Here is a 19,906-nt window from a genome sequence, read left to right as displayed (position 1 = left end):
GTTACGTTTATGTAAATGTAGCAGCCTTCTCCCCACTTCCCCACCCCACAGGAGAGTTCCTTGAGGTCAGAAATGGTATTATGTCTGACTCTGTCTCCCCAGGGCCTACTTCAGTACCTAGCACATAGTAGGAATTCAATCATGTTTGTGGATTAATTATCATATAGGTTCTACCAGTAAATGGCTATATTATTGTTGATTGTGTGCCTTTGATTTAGAAATTAAGTCCTGTAACAAAAACTTGAGCACATATGGATCAGCTTGAGCAGAGGCTGCATTTAATAGGTTTTTGTTGTTCTGTCATGTCTCACTCTTTGAGACCCCATTTGGAGTTTTCTTGGCAGAGATACTGGAGAGGTCTGTCATTTTCTTCTCCAGCTCACTGTACAGAGGAGGAAATGGAGGCAAACAGGGTTAAATGACTTGCCCAGGGTCACATAGGTAGGAAGTCTCTGAGGCTGGATTTCAACTCAGGAGGATAAGTCTTGATTCCAGGCTCCACTTTCTATCCATCCACTGTGCCACCTAATTGTCCTCCATTTAACTGGGATTGCACGACAAAAAATGAGGGTCGATACAAATGACTCATGGATGCAACTTTTGAGTCATGACAGTCTGGCTTATTGATTTTTCCATAAATTCACATTTGTTCAGATCTCTAATTTGTATTGTACATTTGTAAATAAAAGTGAAGATTTTTTATCTCTGGTCAGGAAACCACATGCTATCTGAACCATTGGGATGTCAAGATTGTGTGTTTGGTTCACAAATAATATAACAAAAAGTGATGTATGATCTATAAATGCTTTCCTGCCAACAACACTGCATCGATATTAAAGACCAGCAACAAAACAAGGAACAATAATATAGGCAATTATCCTATATAATACCCACTTTTAAGTTTCAGTTATATATGTGTACATCCATACACATATTTCAAGAGGTGAAAGGATATATGTGATTTCATCTGTTAGTGTATACCCCCTCTCATTAGAAATCATCATCTCCCCATGTCTTGGTGTAGCAAAAAAAATATATCATGTTATGGACAGTCCTTTGGGTATGAGCCATCTTGAATTTAGCTGAGTTGCTTCTTGGGTAATAAATACACCTCCTTCCACTGCTCTGGGAGCAGCTAGGTGGCATAGGGAATAAAGCCCAGGGCTGGAGTCCTGAGGCTTATCTTTTGGTATATATGTATTTTTGTGTGTGTTACAAAAACATACAAATATATGTGAAGATTCTTTGTTATTCAAGGAGCATTGAATGCCATTTTCTTATTACACTGATTATTTTGTAATTTTTGATAGCATTTTATTTTTCTAAATATATGTAAAGATAGTTTTTAATATTCATTTTTGTAAAACTTTTGTGTTCCAAATTTTTCTCCCTCCTTCATCTTTCCCTTTTCAACAACAAGCAATTTGAAATATGTTAAATATGCGCAATTCTTTTAAACATATTTCCATATTTTGCAAGAAAAATCACATCAAAAGGGAAAAAACACAAGAAAGAAAAAAAAAACGAGAACAAACAACAACAACAAAAAAATGGAAAACACTATGCTCTGATCCCACATTCAGTCTCCATAGTTCTCTCTTTCTCTCTGGATGCAAGATGGCTCTTTCCATCCCCAAAGACTCATCTTCTTGAGTTCAAATCCAGCCTCAGATGCTTACTTGATGGGGGATCCTGGACAAATGACTTAACCCTGTCTGCCTCAATTTCCTCATCTGTAAAATGAGCTGGAGAAGGAATAGCAAACCACTCCAGTGTCTTTGCCAAAGAAATTCCAAAGGGGCATGAAGAGTGGGACATAACTGAACCATCACCACTCAGCTTCAAAGTCTTTCTAGCTTGGTATAAAATTTGCTACAGAATTACCTCATTTACACAGGTGCACACACACACATACACAGCCCTCCCCCTCAGACCTATGATTTAATTGATGAAGACAGCTTCTGATCATGATTCTCCCTCTCCTCAGTAGATATCAGCACCTGCTTAGCATCTCCTAGACTGCCGGGGCCCAAAGGGGTACTCTGAAGGGAGATTACACTGCTGTCTCCCCTACGTATACACACACACACACACACACACACACACACACACACACACGGTAAGCATTAATATCTGTGAAACACTTGGCAAATCTCTAAAGGCAGTCATTGTTATCGTGTTTGTCATGTGGTGCATTCTTAGACAATTTTCCGTTGAAAAATATCCTAATTTTCCTGAAAATGGTCATTCCTTGATTTTTTTCATCCACCCAGGGTAAGTGAGTCACATTTCCTTTTTCAGAAACATTCTCAAGAGGAGAGATACAAAAGCAGGGGCAAAGGTGAAGGGTAAGATTGAGGATCTTTGAAATATTTGTAGATTACTAGTGTACTGTTTTCCATCTAACTCAATGCTAATTTTTATAGTTAGGGTCCTAAGTATTTGTGAAGTTAGATTACTTATTTCAAACATAAATCTAAACACAGAAATCTTACAGAAATTGGTGATTCAAATAAAGTTTGGAAATAGCTTAAAAAATTCCTTACCTCATCAAGAAATGCAGTTGGTAAGGTAACATCCAAAGGATTGTCTGTGGCACACAAGTAAGTGATTCCATCAATAAAGAGAGTATGGTAGACGTAGCTTTGAAAAGATATGTACATTTACATCATAATTTTGCAGAAATTCATCTACCTACTCTATATTTAATGTACAAAATTAAAGAAAGGCATGTAGCTTAATCAAGCTGTCTTTACCTAGGAAACTCTAGCTGAGAAATATTTGACATTTTCCAAGTTAACCCCAAATGGCATACCTATTTTACACCTTGGAAAGCATGGAATTTTTAGCTTGCTCAAAGCATATTTCAGTTGTCACTTTAGATATGAGGCATTTTCGGTGTTTTTTTTTTCTGGAAATCAATTTTTTACTTAATTATGTATATATCTTCTTTACTACTCCCTTTCTCCCATTTTCCTTCACCCCCTAGATCAAAACTTCTTGAAGGTAGAATCACTTATTTTTATCTCTGTAAATCCTTCACTTTGCACGGTGCCCAATAAATCTCTGTTGAAATTAAATTTAATATATTTGACATTTGAACTTACTTATTTTGACAATGACTGAAATGTCAAATTTTGACAAAATTTGTCACCAAATGGTATCCCAATCAAAGTATACATTTCAAAATGGTCCTGCCAGATGTTTGCCTTTGGGGTGGGTAAGTCACATTTTGTGCGGGTTGAATAAGAAAATATTCATCTGATTAACCATCTATTTACTTTTGGAGGAATTAGTTTCCAGTGCTTAGGACAGGGACTTAACTCAGAGTAGATGCTTGAAATGGACTTGTGGACTTACCGCTTACATTTTTGGCACTTGTTTACTGTGAGGGACGTGGGAAAATTGGAGGGAGGCTCTTTTGACACATTCCCTAATGCCTCAATCTATAAAGCCATTCTATCTTTTAATTAAATTCCTGTTTTTGATAGATTCCAAATAATCTAGGAGGTCAAAAAGCAGTTCAGAAATAATTTAGGAGTAAATTTATCATGTGATAGCCTTCATTTTTAATGAGGGAACATTAATGCTGCTTTGTCAGGTCCAGAAAGGACTAGCCTTTGCATATGAAGGAAACTCTAGAATCATATATATGGCCCAGGATAGTAGAAATGACAAATGTAACCTTTTCATATGTGAATTCTTAGTAGTCTTTTGCATTACGATGTCTAGTCATTCCTTCCACATCATGACTTTGCCCATCATGGTTCTGCTATATCAAGGATCTGCATAAGAAACTAAATGGGACTTTTGGGGAGTTTTGCAGAAGCCACAGGCAATATGCAAAGGCCAGCAAATAACAGAGAAAAGATTTAGAAACTCACAATACTTAAATTAAATGTATAGTATTGCATAATAACAAATTTTATCTTTTAATGCTACAACTATACACAATTTCTTCTCTGGTAGGAAGGGAAGGCCCAAAAATTTTACTTGGATTTCCCAGATGGCAGAGGTGCAACTCCTTCTAACTCTTGTTTTGTGGAAGGGATAAATTGTTCTCGTGGTTCACTTAATTTTTGTTGATGGTGAATGCATATAGTCTTTCCCTCTAAAACATCTTTATTTTTAAATCTGTATACTTATTGAGAAAAAAATTCCTAATTTTTCCAGAAATCAAGTAGTTGTTATTGTGAATAATTGCCATGATATGAAGGAAAGGGGTTGATAGTTCAAATTGTCTTTAGAACAATGGAGCAAAGCTATAGTTAGTGTAATTAAAGTCATTTTACAGTATTGTCTACTATGTACTCTCTCTATTTTTGAGCAGTGAGATCATTAAGTGAGAGCCATTAAAAAGTAATTTGTGCAGACCACAATCCTAGAAACATACCCCTTACCTTCCAATTCGTGCTGTGGTCTTTTTCTCAGCCTTTAGAAGCACTAGTTTTAGCACTGATGAAACTGCATCCTAAAAATAAACTATTAATGCTCAGTCTGTTGTAGAGAAACAAATAGAAGATGTATAATTATAGACTTGTTCTTCCTTAATAAATTAACTGGATCACGGTAAGTTTAGCTTGGTTTGTGAGTAATAAACATCATGTTGATTATATTCATGTCTATTGGAAGAAAACAGGATATAAATCATAGACAAATAATCAATCTTGGTGCATCATAACCATGTTTTGATATGGTTTCTACCATGTAAAGACCATCTAGTCACACTGTGGATTTTCATCAGCACCAATCACCAGGAGGCCAATTTAACTGGGCACATCATTTTCACGGAATTACTGTAAGACATCTCAAATTCTCATCTCAGCCTCTATCTCTATCCAGACTCAAGGACTCAAATGAAACTAAGCAAAAAACAAAAACAAAAACAAAAACAAAAACAAAACTACTTATAATGATTCATTGCTTTCTTCTAGAAGGAGAAACAATTGTCACGTACCCTTCCTACTTCTCTCTTCAAATAAAAATATCAATCACATCTATACTATCCAGCGGTCCTCAAACCTTTTTCTCTTGTCAAGTGCCCTGAGGAATGCTGTACACTGAATTTTGTGTCAACGGAAAGGGCTATGTGGGCATATTCTTTTCAGAAAGAGTCTCCACTTTTGTCTGGTGTTCTTGCAGGCTTATGGCCAGATCCTACCCCTAGCCCCTGAAACATTAATCACACCCCTTCTTCTACCCCCCAAATCTCAGGGGAAGCTATCGTTCAATACTCTAGAAAATAACCCTGATAAATTCTGGGTCATTGTTAAGAGAATGAGAAGAGCAGGGCAAGTCAGAAATGGCAGAGCCTCCTTCCAAATGGAATTACCTTCAGGTGCTTCTTTCCAAATGGAAGTACCTGCATCATAGATCCAAAGCCTGAAAAATCCTCGGGGTACAACTATCTAACTCTCATCTTATGGATGAGGAACTGAGGCCTAGGGAGACTCTGAAGCCACAAAAGTAGTGTCAATAGGGGAAGATTTAAAGTAGAGTCAGAACTATTACTTTTTATAACAATAATAATACCTATTTACATTTATGTAGTATTTACTACCTACCAGTATATGCTAAGTGTTCATAATAACTAAGGCCAATATATTATTTACAACATACTAGCACAGTGCTTTTCACAATTACCCTGGGAGTTGGAAGCCATGACCATCCTTGTCATACAAATAAGGAGACTGAGGCAATCATACAGCTAGTGAATGATTACTGGAGGATTCTGATAGACTTTAACGCCCTGGTTTCTTTTAGTTTCATACTGGTTGTAAATTTTGGCCCCCAGTAAGCCCTCACTTAAGGTTTATGGAGACAAAGATCTTCCCCCCTCCTCCAAATTTATTTTGAACCAAACCTGTAGTTTCAATTGCATGAGGAACTTCTTTTATCAAGTCATCTTGTTACTTGCTTTGGAATACTGTAGTTTTTTTTTTTTTTTCCCAAGTGAAAATTATGTATATTCCAAGCATATTAACATTCAGTTAAAAAAAAATTTGAGTTTCAAATTCTCTCCCTCCCTCTGTGTCTCTCCCTTCCTGCAGCAGGCCAGCAATTTTATATAGATTATATATGTGCAGTCATGCAATTTACCACAGCCCTTTAGGAAGCTCCTGGACCACCTGCCAGGATCTCAGGCCATCATGGGTCAGCTCCTTCCTAGGCTGCCTCTCCCACACTCTAAATAGGGAGGAGCCTTGTGCTCTCATTCATTCATTCATCCCTCCTCGGGGAGTAAACTCCCCCTACTCAGGGCAGGCCCCACTTTGTCAGAAACTGATCATCTCAGGGAACCAACTGCTCAGGGCCCTGAGGGTTCAAATTACTTAACCGGGATGCTTCAGAAATAAGATCTGAGAGAAGCTAGCACTCCATGCGCCCAAGCTAGATGAGATATTATCTTTAAAACACTTAGTCCCAGTGCCTGGCATACAGTAGGCACAACATAAATGCTTGCTTCCTTTCCCCCCCCTTCTTTCCTTAATGCAACATCCCAAAGGTTTAATACTGCACCAAGATTTTTGGGACACGATAAGCTAAGGAAATACAAACTAAGGGCAGGAATTGGATGGAGCCCCTAGATTTGTAAATGGTAGAGAAGTAACATACAATGTTTATTAAATATATTAACTATACAATAAAATGCATATTGAAGTAATTTAATTAAAATGTAAATTAAATTGAGGTGGGGTGTTAATTTTTTTTTTAATCAGGAACTGTCAAAGGCCTGAGAGTAGGATTAAGGGGGATTCCCTTTCCCTTTCAATCAGTAATTTATAGTTGTGGGTTTTCTGGTACCTCCACTTTCCCTCGGGGCTCTGTGTTTAACCACAAAGCCTTTCCCTGAAGCCCGACAGCAGAGAGGACCACCAAGGAAGAAGAGGCCGCGGGTCTCAGAGGACCCTTGGAGACAACACGTGGTGGGGCCGCAGTGCTCGCCTAGCAACGAGCGAGCTAAGCGGGCCCTATGGCCGGGAGGGGTGGCTACCTGGTAGGAGCCTCCAGTCAGGGCCAGCTCGGCCAGGATCACCCGGCCATTAGCAATGCAGCTGTACGTGATGGTCATTGCGGTTCCAAGCCTGCTGGTGGAGGCAGCAGGAGCCTCAGCTTAGCCAACCGCCCTCAACGGCTGAGGAGGCTCCGGCGCAGGCGCAGTGCTGCCGAGGTGGGCCCATGAATGGGTGGGGCCATGAGTGGCGGGCCAGTGAGGCCAGGAAGAGGGCGGGCCAGCGGGGATGAGGGGCGGGGCTTCACGGCGAGGGGCGTGGCCACACTGCAGGGGAGGTGTTCACCCTGAGGATCGGTACTGCATGAGGCTACGGCATAAGTAGCTCCCCCCAGCAGAAAAAATAGAATTCCTCATTGCCTGAATAAAACATCTCTTACTCATTTGTAAAATGAAGAAAATAATCAAATAATATTTGTAAAGTGCTTTGCAAAACTTAAAGCGGTACGTAAATGCTGGCTATCATTATTAACTTATTAAATGTTCCGTTTTAATCTACTTTAACCTATCTTTGTCTTTGTCGCTCTGTTCTCCTCTTTCTCTCTTCTTTCTCTTTTGCTCTTTTTTGTCTCCCTACTTCCCTTTTTCCCTCCCTTCCTCTCTTTTTCTTACTTTATCTCTTCCTCTCTCCTTTCCTTCCTTCCTTCCTTCCTTCCTTCCTTCCTTCCTTCCTTCCTTCCTTCCTTCCTTCTTTCCTTCCTTCCTTTTTTCTTTCTTTCCTTTTTCCCCTTCCTTTTTTCCTTTCTTCTTTCCTTCCTCCCTTCCTTTCTCTTTCTCCTTTTCTTCCTCTTTCTCCCTCCCTCCCGCTCTCTCTTCCTTCTCTCCCTTTTTCTTTTCTTCTCCCACTTCTCCTTCTTTCTCTTTCCTACTTACTCTCCTCGACAAGGATGCACTTAACAACTCCAGACTCAAAACAGAGCATCCCAGTTAAAACACAACCTGCATCTCTGTGGAACCCCCCTGTGCTTCCCTTGTATTATGCTTCAGTCATGAAGCATACAGTCTTGAAGCATTAAGTGTACAGAGAGCCACTTCAGCTTGGCGTGTGGTATGGAAAAAATTTTTCAAAATGCCCATTTTGTAACAGGGCAGCTAGGTGGTAGAGTGGATAAAGCGCTAGACTTGGAGTTAGCAAGATTCATTTTCCTGAGTTTAAATGCACCCTCAAACACTTACTAGCAGTGTGATCTTGGGTAAGTAACTTAATCCTATTTGCTTCAGTTTCCTCATCTGTAAAAATAACCAAACCACTCCAAGATCTTTGCCAAGAAAAGCCCAAAAGGAATCACTAAGAATCAGACTATTGGAAAACTAGTAAATAACAACAAATTTAAACAACAAATAAACATAAAGGCAATGTATGAGATATTGGGTGTACAACTAAGATAATACAATTATAATAATAAAATTAACAAGTAATGATAAAGTAAATGCATATGAAATAACACAATAATCAAAATGAGTAACATGAATAAATTAATAAGTGAAATGTTAATATATCTATGAATAAAATGAATAAATAATGTATAGAGATGTAATAACTTCTATGGAGGAAACATGTATACATATAAGTATATATATGTATATTTTATATATATGCCATCAAACATTCATTAAGATTACTATGTTCTAGAAATGCTGTCTCTCTAGTGCAGTTTTAAGATTTAAATAACTTCAGAAATATAAATGCTACAAATTTACCTCCCAAATTACAAAAATTATTTAAATGCACAAAACATTGATATATTTTTAAAAATAGCATTCAACATGAATTTCATTTGTAATTCTAGTTTGAAATCTATCAGTGAAATCAGAAGCCTGGTGAGAATAAAATGTGCCAGGAATTGTGCTAAGTCTAGGAGCATAGAAAGACAAAAATGAGACTGAAATCATTTTTATTTAGATGCAAACTGTGTACAGAGAGCCATTATAGCTAGTGGATGAAATGCAAAATTTAGGTAAAATTTAGGTCCCTTCCCTCATGAAGCTTATAGACTTAATAAAGAGGTAAGACACAAAGAATGATTAATTACAATACTTTCCCGCCAGCTGCACTCCTCTGGATTTCTCTTTCTGATATCCCCTCTCCCTCTTGGGTACCTTCTCTTTCTCCTCTTCCATACCCCTCTTCCTCCTTTTCAGCTTCCTTTTGTGTATAGTCATCCTCCCAATAGAATGTAAGCTCCTTGAGGACTTGCCCAGCGTCACACAAGTAGTAAGTATTAAATACCTGAGGCTGGTTTTGAATTCAGGTCCTTCTGACTCCACAATTGGTGTTCTATCCACTGCACTACCTAGCAACCCCAATATATTGAGTTTTAAATGGCCACAAGACATCCAGTTTGAGATGTCCAATGGGCATTTGGAGATGTGAAACTGGAGGTTGGGGAGAGATTAAGACATGGATAAGGATTAGGATCTGAGAGTCATCTTTATAAAGAATATAATGGAAACCCTGAGACCTGATGAAATCACCAAAGGGATCAATATAGAGAAGAAAAGAGAGCCCTGGAAAGAATCTTGGGGGATTCCCATAAAAACTACACCTCCAGGAAAAACTATGTTGCTAAGTTTGTTTTCTTTTAACTGATATGTACTTAATTTGTTCTATTGATCAATCTTCCTACTTTTTTTTTTTTAATTAGTACTAGTTTTGATGATTACTGCTTGTATTACAATTTGAAATTTGGTACTTATAGAATCCTGCCCACTTAAAAAAAATTTCCCTTGAGAGTCTTGATATTTTGTTCTTTTAGATGAATTTGATTATTACTTTTTCTAGCTCTGTAAATAACTATTTAGTGATTTGAGGTATGGAACTGAATAGTAAATGAGGTTAGCCAATATTATAATTTTTATTATACTACTCCCTACTCATGAACAAGTTATATTTTTCTAGGAATTTAGGTGGCCCAATAGATAGAACAGCGAACAGAGTCAGGAAAATGAGTTCAAGTCTAGTTTTAGACAATCTTAGCTGGGCAGTTGTAGGCAAGTCATTTAATTGTTTGCCTCAGTAAGATGCAGATAATGATAATACTTTTCTTTCAGGGTAGTTCTGAGGATCAAATGAAATATATTTGTAAACTTTGCAAACCTCAAAGCACTAGATAAATGCTTTTATTAATTATGTCTGAATTTCTATAGAGTTTTTGGTAATTGTATTTTTATAGTACCTGTTTATCTTGGCAGTTAGTTGCCAAATAATTTGTTTTATAGTTATTTTGAATAGAATTTCTCCTTTTCTCTATTAGCTTTGTTGACAAATTATAGAAATTATGATGATTTATATAGATGTATTTTCAGCTACTTTTCTGTTTTTCAATTTTTCAATTAATTTTTAGTTATTAGATTCCCTACATAGAACATTATTTTATCTGCAAAACATGATAGTTTTGTTTCTTCTTTGTCTTTGCTTCTTCAGTTTCTTTTTCTTACTTCTGTAGCTGGTATTAAAATAAACAGTCTCTCTTTATTCTTGATATTATTGGAAAAGCCTCTACTCCATTAAGTATAAAGTTGGACTGAGGTTTTTTAGATCAACACCTACCTACTACAGTAAAGAATTTATTCATTTATTACTAGGCATTCTTTCATTTTTAACAGAAATGAGTGTTGAATTTTATGAAATGATTTTCAGTGTCTATTTAAATAATCAATTATGCTTATAGTTTTCCTAATATTAAATCAACTGTACATTCCAGGTTAAAAAAAATACACCTGGTCATGGTGTATAATTTTCAAAAAATAAGTTATGATAGTCTCTTTGTTATCATCATATTTTTGTGTCAATATTCATTAAGCATATTGATCTCTTCTCTCTTCCCCTATATTGTTTCTCTTAGAATTAAGACTATATTAATATCAGAGTTTAGAACCATCCTTTTTTTCAAGTGGTTTATTTAATATTGGAATTAATTGTACTCTGAATGTTTGGTAAACTTCACTTATAAATCAATCCAGACCATTTTTTTAGGTAATAGTGGTGGGAATAGGAGATGAGAATTCATTAATTGCTTGTTCAATTTCCTTTTCCAATACTGAATTATTTAAATAATATATCTGATTGTGTTTCACCTAGGTGTTTTATATTTTCCTAAATAGTCATCTAAGTTATTAATTTTATAGGCATTTAATTAAGTAAAGCAGATTTGATAGGTTCCTTCATTTCATCTTCAATTTTAAATTATCATTATGTTTATACAAGTAATTTGGTTTCCCTTAATTTTAAAAACTTTGATTGCTCATTTATTTTGTTAGCTTAAAAACTTAGTTCCTTATTTTGTTTATCAATATAATGATTTTTTTTGCTTTTGCTTTTATAAATTTCTTTTTTGATTATATTTTGATTATATATTTGAATTTTCATCTTGTTTGGTTTCTTTATTTGTTATTTAAAATTTTTTAAAATTCCATACCCAGTTCATTGATCTACTCTCTCTTTTTAAAAAAATGTAACTGTTTAGAAATGTTAATCTGCTCTTAAGGACTACTTTAGGTGCATCTTAAAAGTTTTGGTATATTGTTTCATTGTTGTTAATTTATTTGATGACATTTTCTATTTTTTCTAGGATTTGTTCTTCATCCCACCAGTTCTTTAAATTAATCTCATTAATTTATAATCTTGTTTTCAACGGTACTCTATTTAATATAATTTTTTATTTCATTATATCAGTTAAGGATATATTTAACATTTCTGCTTATCTGTATTTGTTTGTAGAAGTTTTTATGTATTCATATATGATCAATTTTTGTGAATATTTCAGTCATTGCTAGAAATATGTAGTTTTCCCCCTATGCTTATTCAAAAATATCCAGAGATCTATCATATCCAAATTTTGTAAGTTCCATTTAAATCTTTAACTTTCTTGATCATTATATTATTTGTAGATTGGGGTAAATTTGCTAGAGGTTCAGCTAGGTACTGTTATTATAATTTTGCTATTTCTCCTTAAAATTTGTTGACATTTTCTTTGAAGTATTTAGATGCTCTACTGTTTAGTACATATAAAAGTATGTGTGAGGTTCAAATGAGATAATGAGTATAATGCACTTTATAAAGCTTAAAACATACTATGTGAGTGCTTCTTCCAACCCCTCCCTCTTTCCTTTCTTCCCCCCTCTTCCTCCTCCCTGCCTTCTCCTCTTCTTCTTTCTCCTTCTCTTTTTTCGTCTTCTTCCTCTTCCTCTTCCTTCATTTTCTGAGCCTTCTACTGAGCTCAAGCAATGTTTATAGAACAATATAAGCATATTGAAATGGATTACATTTTCACCAATAGAAAATAACTGATTAATATAGGAATCATTTCTGAGTTAACTGCCTATATACTGTCATCAAATTGACTTGTTAGCAAAAATTAATTTAGTGCAAATCTAGAAGAATAAAAAATTAGTTAAAATATTTCATGTAATGGAAACAATTTAATTTTAGATTATTATACTATAAAATAATAATTAAAAAGGAAATATAAGCATTAAGTACAGATTTAAGTAGAGAATGCTGCAAATATTTAACATTGGGGTTGTCTGGGAAAAACTTAAGTTTAACTTCCGTTATTCACAATTTCTTAAATCCAGTCAATCAACAAAATAATAGAACTAGTCCTTATTTGAGCAACTGCCAATTTCTGAGGTACAAATTCTCACACTGAAAATTTAACAAGAGAATTCACAATCCAGTTAATAGCAGCCTCTAGCATAATCCATGTGTGTATATGTATATAGATAAATATATATGCATGTTATGTGTGTATGTGTATGTTTGTGTATATATGTTAAGTAATAATATTTATTGATTATATTTTGTGTTTTAACATATAATGTATTTTTAATCAATAAGAATTTATTACATATCTATCTCTATTTAGCTGCTGTTTTCTCATGAATCGAGCTAGTGTAGATAGTCAATTGGAATCAAATAGAAAATTACAGTTTCATGTGCTTTTCTATAATATACCTTATTTAGTAGTTGCTAAGTTCAGAACAAAATTAGAATTAAACAAACATACAATACAATATACTGGTAAATGTGATTCAGTAATAAGGAATTGGAGAGACCAAAGATTTGTGGACTACAGAGAAGTGGACTCATGCCAGTAAATGAATACTTTCTTCCTAAAAGAAAGAAGAGAGGAAACAGTGGTATCCTGGATGGGGTGCTAGATCTGGAGTTAGGAAGTCTTGGGTTCAAATATTCTCTTTCAATTTTACTTGCTGTGTGACAACAGGCAGTTTCCATATTTATAAAATGAAAGAGTTGTACCAGATGACTTTTGAAGTCCATTTCAGTTCTAAATTTATGATCCTATCATTCTAGGATTCAAGAAAAGAATCAATAGATTTTGGACATGGTAAGCATGGAATAATATGATAAAAATTGAAATTGATTATATTTTCACAGATAGAAAATGACTCATTACTAATAAGGGAATCATTCCCGAGTTAGCTGTCTATATACAGTTAATGGAAATAATTCAATTTTAGACTATGACACCATAAAATAATAATTGAAAAGGAAATATGAACACTAAGTATAGATCTAAGTAAAGACTAAATAAGGACATCTTGGATAATGAGTAGGTCAAATAACAAGTTATAAAAATAATAAGTAATGTTAAAGAGTGTGAGAAGAATTATAAAGTTAAATCAAAGGAAAAGAATTATATCTCTGAAAATGTTTTTAATACAAACTAGAAAAAAGAAAGGATCAGTGAACTAAGCATACAATTAAAAAAGAATAGGAAAAAATCATGAAGATTTGAAGAAATAAATTTCAAAATAAAAATGAATATAAAAACACTAAGCAAAACTAAGCTGGTTCCTGAAAAAAAATAAAAACACAACAACACAACAATCTTAAGAAAATTGATAGGAGAGAGGAAATGTTTAAAATGGACAGATGAATTCACAACAGAGAGGAAATAAAGAAACTTAATGATTTAATGAGAAATTACTGTATACAATTACATGTCAGGAAGACTGAAAATTCAAGAGAAATATATGGAATCTATAAAAATATTAAATACCCAAACTATCAAGATGGGACATAAAGATTGCTCACAACACAAAAAAACTAGCAAACAAAAAAGGAATTGCAAAATAAAAAATAGTCAACAAATTCCAAATAAATGGATTTATAAGTGGAGGTCATCAAACACTTCAAAAATACCTGTGATGTAACAGTTCCTTATGAAAATAAAAACATAATGATACTCTACTCAACTGATTTTATGAGGGAAATGTGGCTCTGATTTTCAAAAAAGGACAAAGAAGAGAAAGAACTACAGATCAGTTTCAAAATGGAATACTGATCTAAAAATTCTAGCAAGGAGATTATTGCAATAATTAAAAAAACATGTCCATGTGGCTAAATTCAGAATAGCTAGGGGAAAATGCAGTGAATACAGTGCTGAGCCAGAAATCAGGACGGCTCATCTTCATGAGTTCAAATCTGGTCTCAGAACTTAACTAGTTGGGGAAATCACTTCACCCTGTTTACCTCAGATCTTCATCTATAAAATGAGCTAGAGCAGAAAATGGCAAACTACTCTAGCATCTTTGCCAAGAGAATTTCAAATGGGAATACAGAGTTGGACATGACTGAAATGATTGAACCACAATAACAACATGACCAAATTGTGGTCATGTCAGTGATAGACAAGATGGTTTAATATCAAAAACATATGGCATTCTTAATTGTATAAACCATGAAAACCATGTAATTATTTTAATAGATTCAGAAAAAGTCCTTTGAGGAAATACAACATTCCTTTAAAAAAAACCTGAAAAGCACAGGCATGAAAAGATCCTTTTTTAAAAGAAAATATCATCAGAAACTTATATTTAAAAGTTAAGAGCTAATATTGATTATTTTTCAATAGAGAAATACTAGAAAATTTCATAGAACAAGACAGGGTGTTTTTCTCCTATTATTAACATTATTAATTATAATTCTATAATAATAAGAAAAGAGAAACTTAAGATTTTTAAAAATCTGCAAAAGATGACATATGGAAAATCCCAAAGACTCAGCAAAGAAACTAAATAATTATTAGCTTAAGCAAATAGAAAATTCAGCAAAAGAAATTTATGAACTTAATCAGATTTTCTTTACAGTACTAACAAAAACTAGAATTAAAAGATAATATAAACTTCTTTCAAAATAACTCCAAGATTCATAAAATATCTGAGTTAACCTTCCAAGAAACTTGTGAGATTTAAAAATTTTTTAAATTGACAAAAATAAAGAAAACATATAAATGGGTGATCTTCAGTGCTCAGTTTTAGACAATGCAATTTTAATAAAAATGATACTACTTCCTAAATTAATTTACAGGCTGAATACCATACTGGTAAAGTCACCAAAAGAATATTTTATAGATTTAGTAAACTAATAACAAATTTGGAGGGAGAAAATAATGAAAAATGAAATATTAAAATGGAAATAATGAAAAAAGACTTCATCTTACAAGGCAGTAATTATGAAAATTAAGGCAGGTGGGTGGCATTGTGCATAGAGTAGTGGGTCTAGAGTCAGGAAAACCTGATTTCAAATCTAGTTTCAGATACTTATTAGCTGTGTGACCCTGTTTATCTTAATCTACTGGAAAGGGAAATGGCAAACTACTTCAGTATCACTGCCAACAAAACCCTATGGACAGTTAGGTCACAAAGAAATGGTCACAAATGAATGACTGAACAACATAAAACAACAAAATCATCAAAATGACTTGCCCCTAGTTACTAAATAAAGAAAAATTTTGGTGGAACATATTAGATAAGAAAAAATAAGAGAAAATGGAAAGGAATAGCTCAATGTTTGATCAAACCAGGAATATATATTTCTGGGGAAAAGACTACTAGAACATAAAGTTCTGGGAAAATTTGAAAACAACTTGGAAATTAGGTTTAGAATAATATCTTCTACCATATGCTACAATAATTTACAAATGAATGCTAAAGCAGAACTTAAAATTGGCATGATTAGAAAAATATATAATTAATAATTGAGAAAAATTAGAAAATTACAGAATGAAGAATCTTTTATAATTATGGTTAGGGAAGAATTTTTAACCAAATAATGACAGAGGTGATTGTAAAAGACAAAATTAACAATCAATTTAGTAAACATTTATTAAATATCTACTATGTGCTAAGCCATGTGTTAAGTGCTAGGAATAAGAAAAAGAAAAACAGTTTCTGCTTTTAAGGCACTTACAGTAATGGAGGAAGATGATACAAAAGGAAGCTGAAAAGGGGGCAATCAGGAGTATCCAGGGGCCATCATGTTCCATGGACAGGGAAGTAATACAGTGAATAGAGTGATGAGCTGAAAGTCAGGAAGACACAGATTCCTGAGTTCAAAGCCAGCCTCAGATACTCATTAGCTGCATGACCCTGAGCAAGTCATTTTGCTCTGTTTGGCTCAGTTTCCCCATCTGTAAAATGAACTGGGGAAGGGAAAGGCAAAGCACTCCAGTATTGTTGCCAAGAAAACCCCAAAAGGGGTCATAAAAAATCAGACAAGACTGAATAACAATGATCCATCAGTGACAATTTTGATGACACAAAATTAACTTTTGCATGAACAAAATTAATGTAAATAGAATAAAAGAAACTGAAAAATAGCAGAGAAAAAATTATTGTAATGATAAAGTAAAAGTGGTGTAATGTATGGAAAACTGACTAGGGAGTCTACTTTGTAATAGGCCTACTTTGTACCAAGCACTGTGATAAGAATTAGAGATACAAATATAAACTAATTAGGTACTCTTTGCCTTCAGGGAGCTTACATTTTTACAGGGAAGACAATACATAAAGGAAAGTGGGAAGAGAATGTGGAATGTTCTTGTAGCCTGGTGTGTAGATGGTCAGAGTGATCAAACAGATATGAAAACCTCATTCTGGGCAAGATAAGACAAAAACACATATCAGAACCTGGCATCATAGGATTTATAGTTGGACTTTATGGGTTACTTTAGTCTAATTTCAATTTATGAATAAGGAAACTATGAGGTAAAATATTGGTCAAACATAAATAAGTAGCTTAGCTGGGATATGAATCCAGGTCCTGTGACTCCAGATTATAATATTGCTTCTGTCATGCCAAGCTGTATGAGAGGCAGTATAGTTTAGTAGAGAGAGAGCCAGTTTTCTTTTTGATTATCAAGGTTAAGTGACTTGCCCAGGGTCACACAGCTACTTCTTGTTTGAGGTTGGATTTGAACTCAGGTCCTGCTGATTTCAGGAGTTAGTGCTTTATCCACTGTTCCACCAAGCTGCCTCAGAGATCCAGTCTTAATGCCAGAAGGAATAGGGTTCAAGCCTTGTCTTTGACACAGTGACTGTATGACCCTGGGCAGGTCATTTAATTCTCAATACGCTAGTCAGTATCTCTAAATTGCAGAGAAGGTTCTGACTTTCATTGTTAGAGGAATTTTCCTCAGCTGGAAGTTTCTTGTATCAATGAAATTATATGTGCTGTCCCCTTCTAATCTCTGCCCCTATATTAGCCAAAGAGCTATAGTTTGATAGGTAAGTAGATAAAGGCTATCAACAATTTTCTTAAATTTAAAAAAAAATAGTATTTTAATTTTTTCCCAATTACATGTGAAAACAATTTTTTAACATTTGTTTTTGTTTGACCCATTCATTCTTTAGGATTAAATTAATTTCCAATTAATTTTTGGCTTATTTTCCAATGGTCCTTTATTACATATCATTTTTATTGCACTGTGATCTGAAAAAGATGCATTTAATATTTCTGCCTCTCTGCATTTGATTGTGAGGTTTTTAATGCTCTACTACATGGTCAGTTTTTATGTAAGTGCAATGTACTGCTGAGAAAAAGATATATTCCTTTCTATTCCTATTCAGTTTTTCCAAAGATCTATCATACCTAACTTTTCTAAAATTCTATTCACACCCTTAACTTCTTTCTTGTTTATGTTGTGGTTAGATTTATCTAATTCTGAGAGAGGGAGCGTGAAATCCCCCATTAATATGGTTTTGCTGTCTATTTCTTCTTGCAACTCACTTAACTTCTCTAAGAATTTGGATGCTATACCACTTGGTGCATATACATTTATTACTGCATCATCTGTTGTATCCTTTAGCAAGATGAGATCGTCTTCCTTATCTTTTTTAATTAGATGTATTTTTTGCTTTTGCTTGGTCTAAGATCAGGATTGCTACCCCTGCCTTTTTTGTTTTTTACTTCAGCTGAATTATAATAGATTTTGCTCCTATATTTCACCTTTACTCTGTATGTATCTCTCTGTTTCAAATGTGTTTCTTATAAATAACATATTGTCATATTGTAGGATTCTGGTTTTTAATCCACTCTCCTATCTGCTTCCATTTTATGAGAGAGTTCATTCCATTTACATTCACAATATTACTAACTCTATATTTTCCACCATCTTATTTTTTTCCAATTTATATTTTTCTTTCTCTTTTCACACTTTCCCTCCTCATCGATGTTTTGATTCTGAACCACACCTTCCTAAATTTGCTTTTCCTTTTATCAGCCTCCCATTTCTTATCCTTTTCTACTTTTACTTCTGCCCTCCCTTATATTAGCCTCTTCTTTTTCTTTTTTTCTCTTTCCCTTCCTACTTCCTTTTTTTTTTTTTTTTCCTACTTCCTTATAGGATGAGACAAATGTCTCTACCAAACCAATTATATATGTTATTCCCTCTTTGAGCCAAATCCAATGAGATTAAGGTTCAAACAATATTCATCCCCCTCCTTGATTTTCCTTTACTGTAATAGGTCTTTTGTGTCTCTTTATATAATGTAACTTACCCCATTTTACCTTTCCTTTCCTCTTCTCCCAGTACAGCCTTTCTCCCCCAATTTCTTTTTCTACATCATTACATTATGCTTATACCCGCACCCTCATCTATGTTTACAACATTCATTTTTAAATAAAACTTTGAGTTCCAAATCTTTTTTCTCTTTCCTTCCCCTCCTCCTTTCCTAAGGTGGTAAGGAATCTGATGTACATTATATATGTGCAATCATAAAAACATATTTCTCTATTAGTTATGTTGTGAAAGAAGAAATAAAACAAAAGGAAAAAAATTTAAAAAAAGTGAAAATCATATGCTTTGTTCTTTCGTTAGATGTGGATAGCATTTTCCATCATGAGTGCTTTGAAATTGTCTTGAATCATTATTTGAGAGAAGCTAAATCAATCATAGTTGATTTTAAAAAAATCTTTTTATTTTCAAAATATATGCAAAGATAGTTTTCAACATTCACCCTTAGAAAAACTTGTGCTCTAAATTTTTCTCCCTTACTCCCATCTCCTCCCCTAGACAGCAAGTAATCCAATAAATGTTAAACATGTGCAATTCTTCTATACATATTCTCACATTTATTATGTTGCACAAAAAAATCATATCAAAAAAGAAAAAAAAGTAAGGAAAAAAACCAAGCAAACAGCAAAAAAAGTGAAAATACTATGTTGTGATCCACACTCAGTCCTCATAGTCCTCTCTCTGGATGCAGATTGCTCTCTCCATCACAAGTCTATTGGAATTGATCTGAATCACTTTATTGTTAAAAAGAGCCATGTCCATCAGAGTTGATCATCACATAATCTTGTGTACAATGATCTCTTGGTTCTACTCACTTCACTTAGCATCAGTTCATATAACTCTCTTCAGGACTTTCCGAAATCAGCCTGCTGATTGTTTCTTATAGAACAATAATTCCATAACTGATGAGCATCCACTCAGTTTCCAGTTTCTTGCCACTACAAAAAGAGCTGCTGCAAATGTTTTTGCACTTGTGGGTTCCTTTCCCTCCTTTAAGATCTCTTTGGGGTATAAGCCCAGTAGAAACACTGCTGGATCAAAGGGTATGCACAGTTGGATAGCCTTTTGGGCA

The 19,906-nt window shown here is 34.2% G+C and overlaps 1 protein-coding gene across 1 annotated transcript in view; it reads right to left on the bottom strand.

Annotated features, from left to right (window-relative positions):
* LOC127540157 (vesicle-associated membrane protein 7-like) overlaps positions 1-7,217 on the bottom strand; it is a 50,738-nt gene extending 43,521 nt beyond the window's left edge. Inside the window, exons 1-3 of the mRNA XM_051964743.1 lie at positions 6,995-7,217; positions 4,401-4,471; positions 2,547-2,643 (exon numbers count right to left, since the gene is read on the bottom strand). Coding sequence (XP_051820703.1) covers positions 2,547-2,643; positions 4,401-4,471; positions 6,995-7,072 — 246 coding nt within the window. The 5' untranslated portion in view covers positions 7,073-7,217. The remainder of the gene's footprint in view (positions 1-2,546; positions 2,644-4,400; positions 4,472-6,994) is intronic.
* Between the last annotated feature and the right edge of the window lie 12,689 nt (positions 7,218-19,906).

The sequence above is a fragment of the Antechinus flavipes genome, chromosome 6 (assembly GCF_016432865.1).
Source record: "Antechinus flavipes isolate AdamAnt ecotype Samford, QLD, Australia chromosome 6, AdamAnt_v2, whole genome shotgun sequence".
Lineage (NCBI taxonomy): Eukaryota > Metazoa > Chordata > Mammalia > Dasyuromorphia > Dasyuridae > Antechinus > Antechinus flavipes.
Note: the sequence above shows the minus strand (reverse complement) of the source record. Positions and strands in the feature narration are given on the sequence as shown.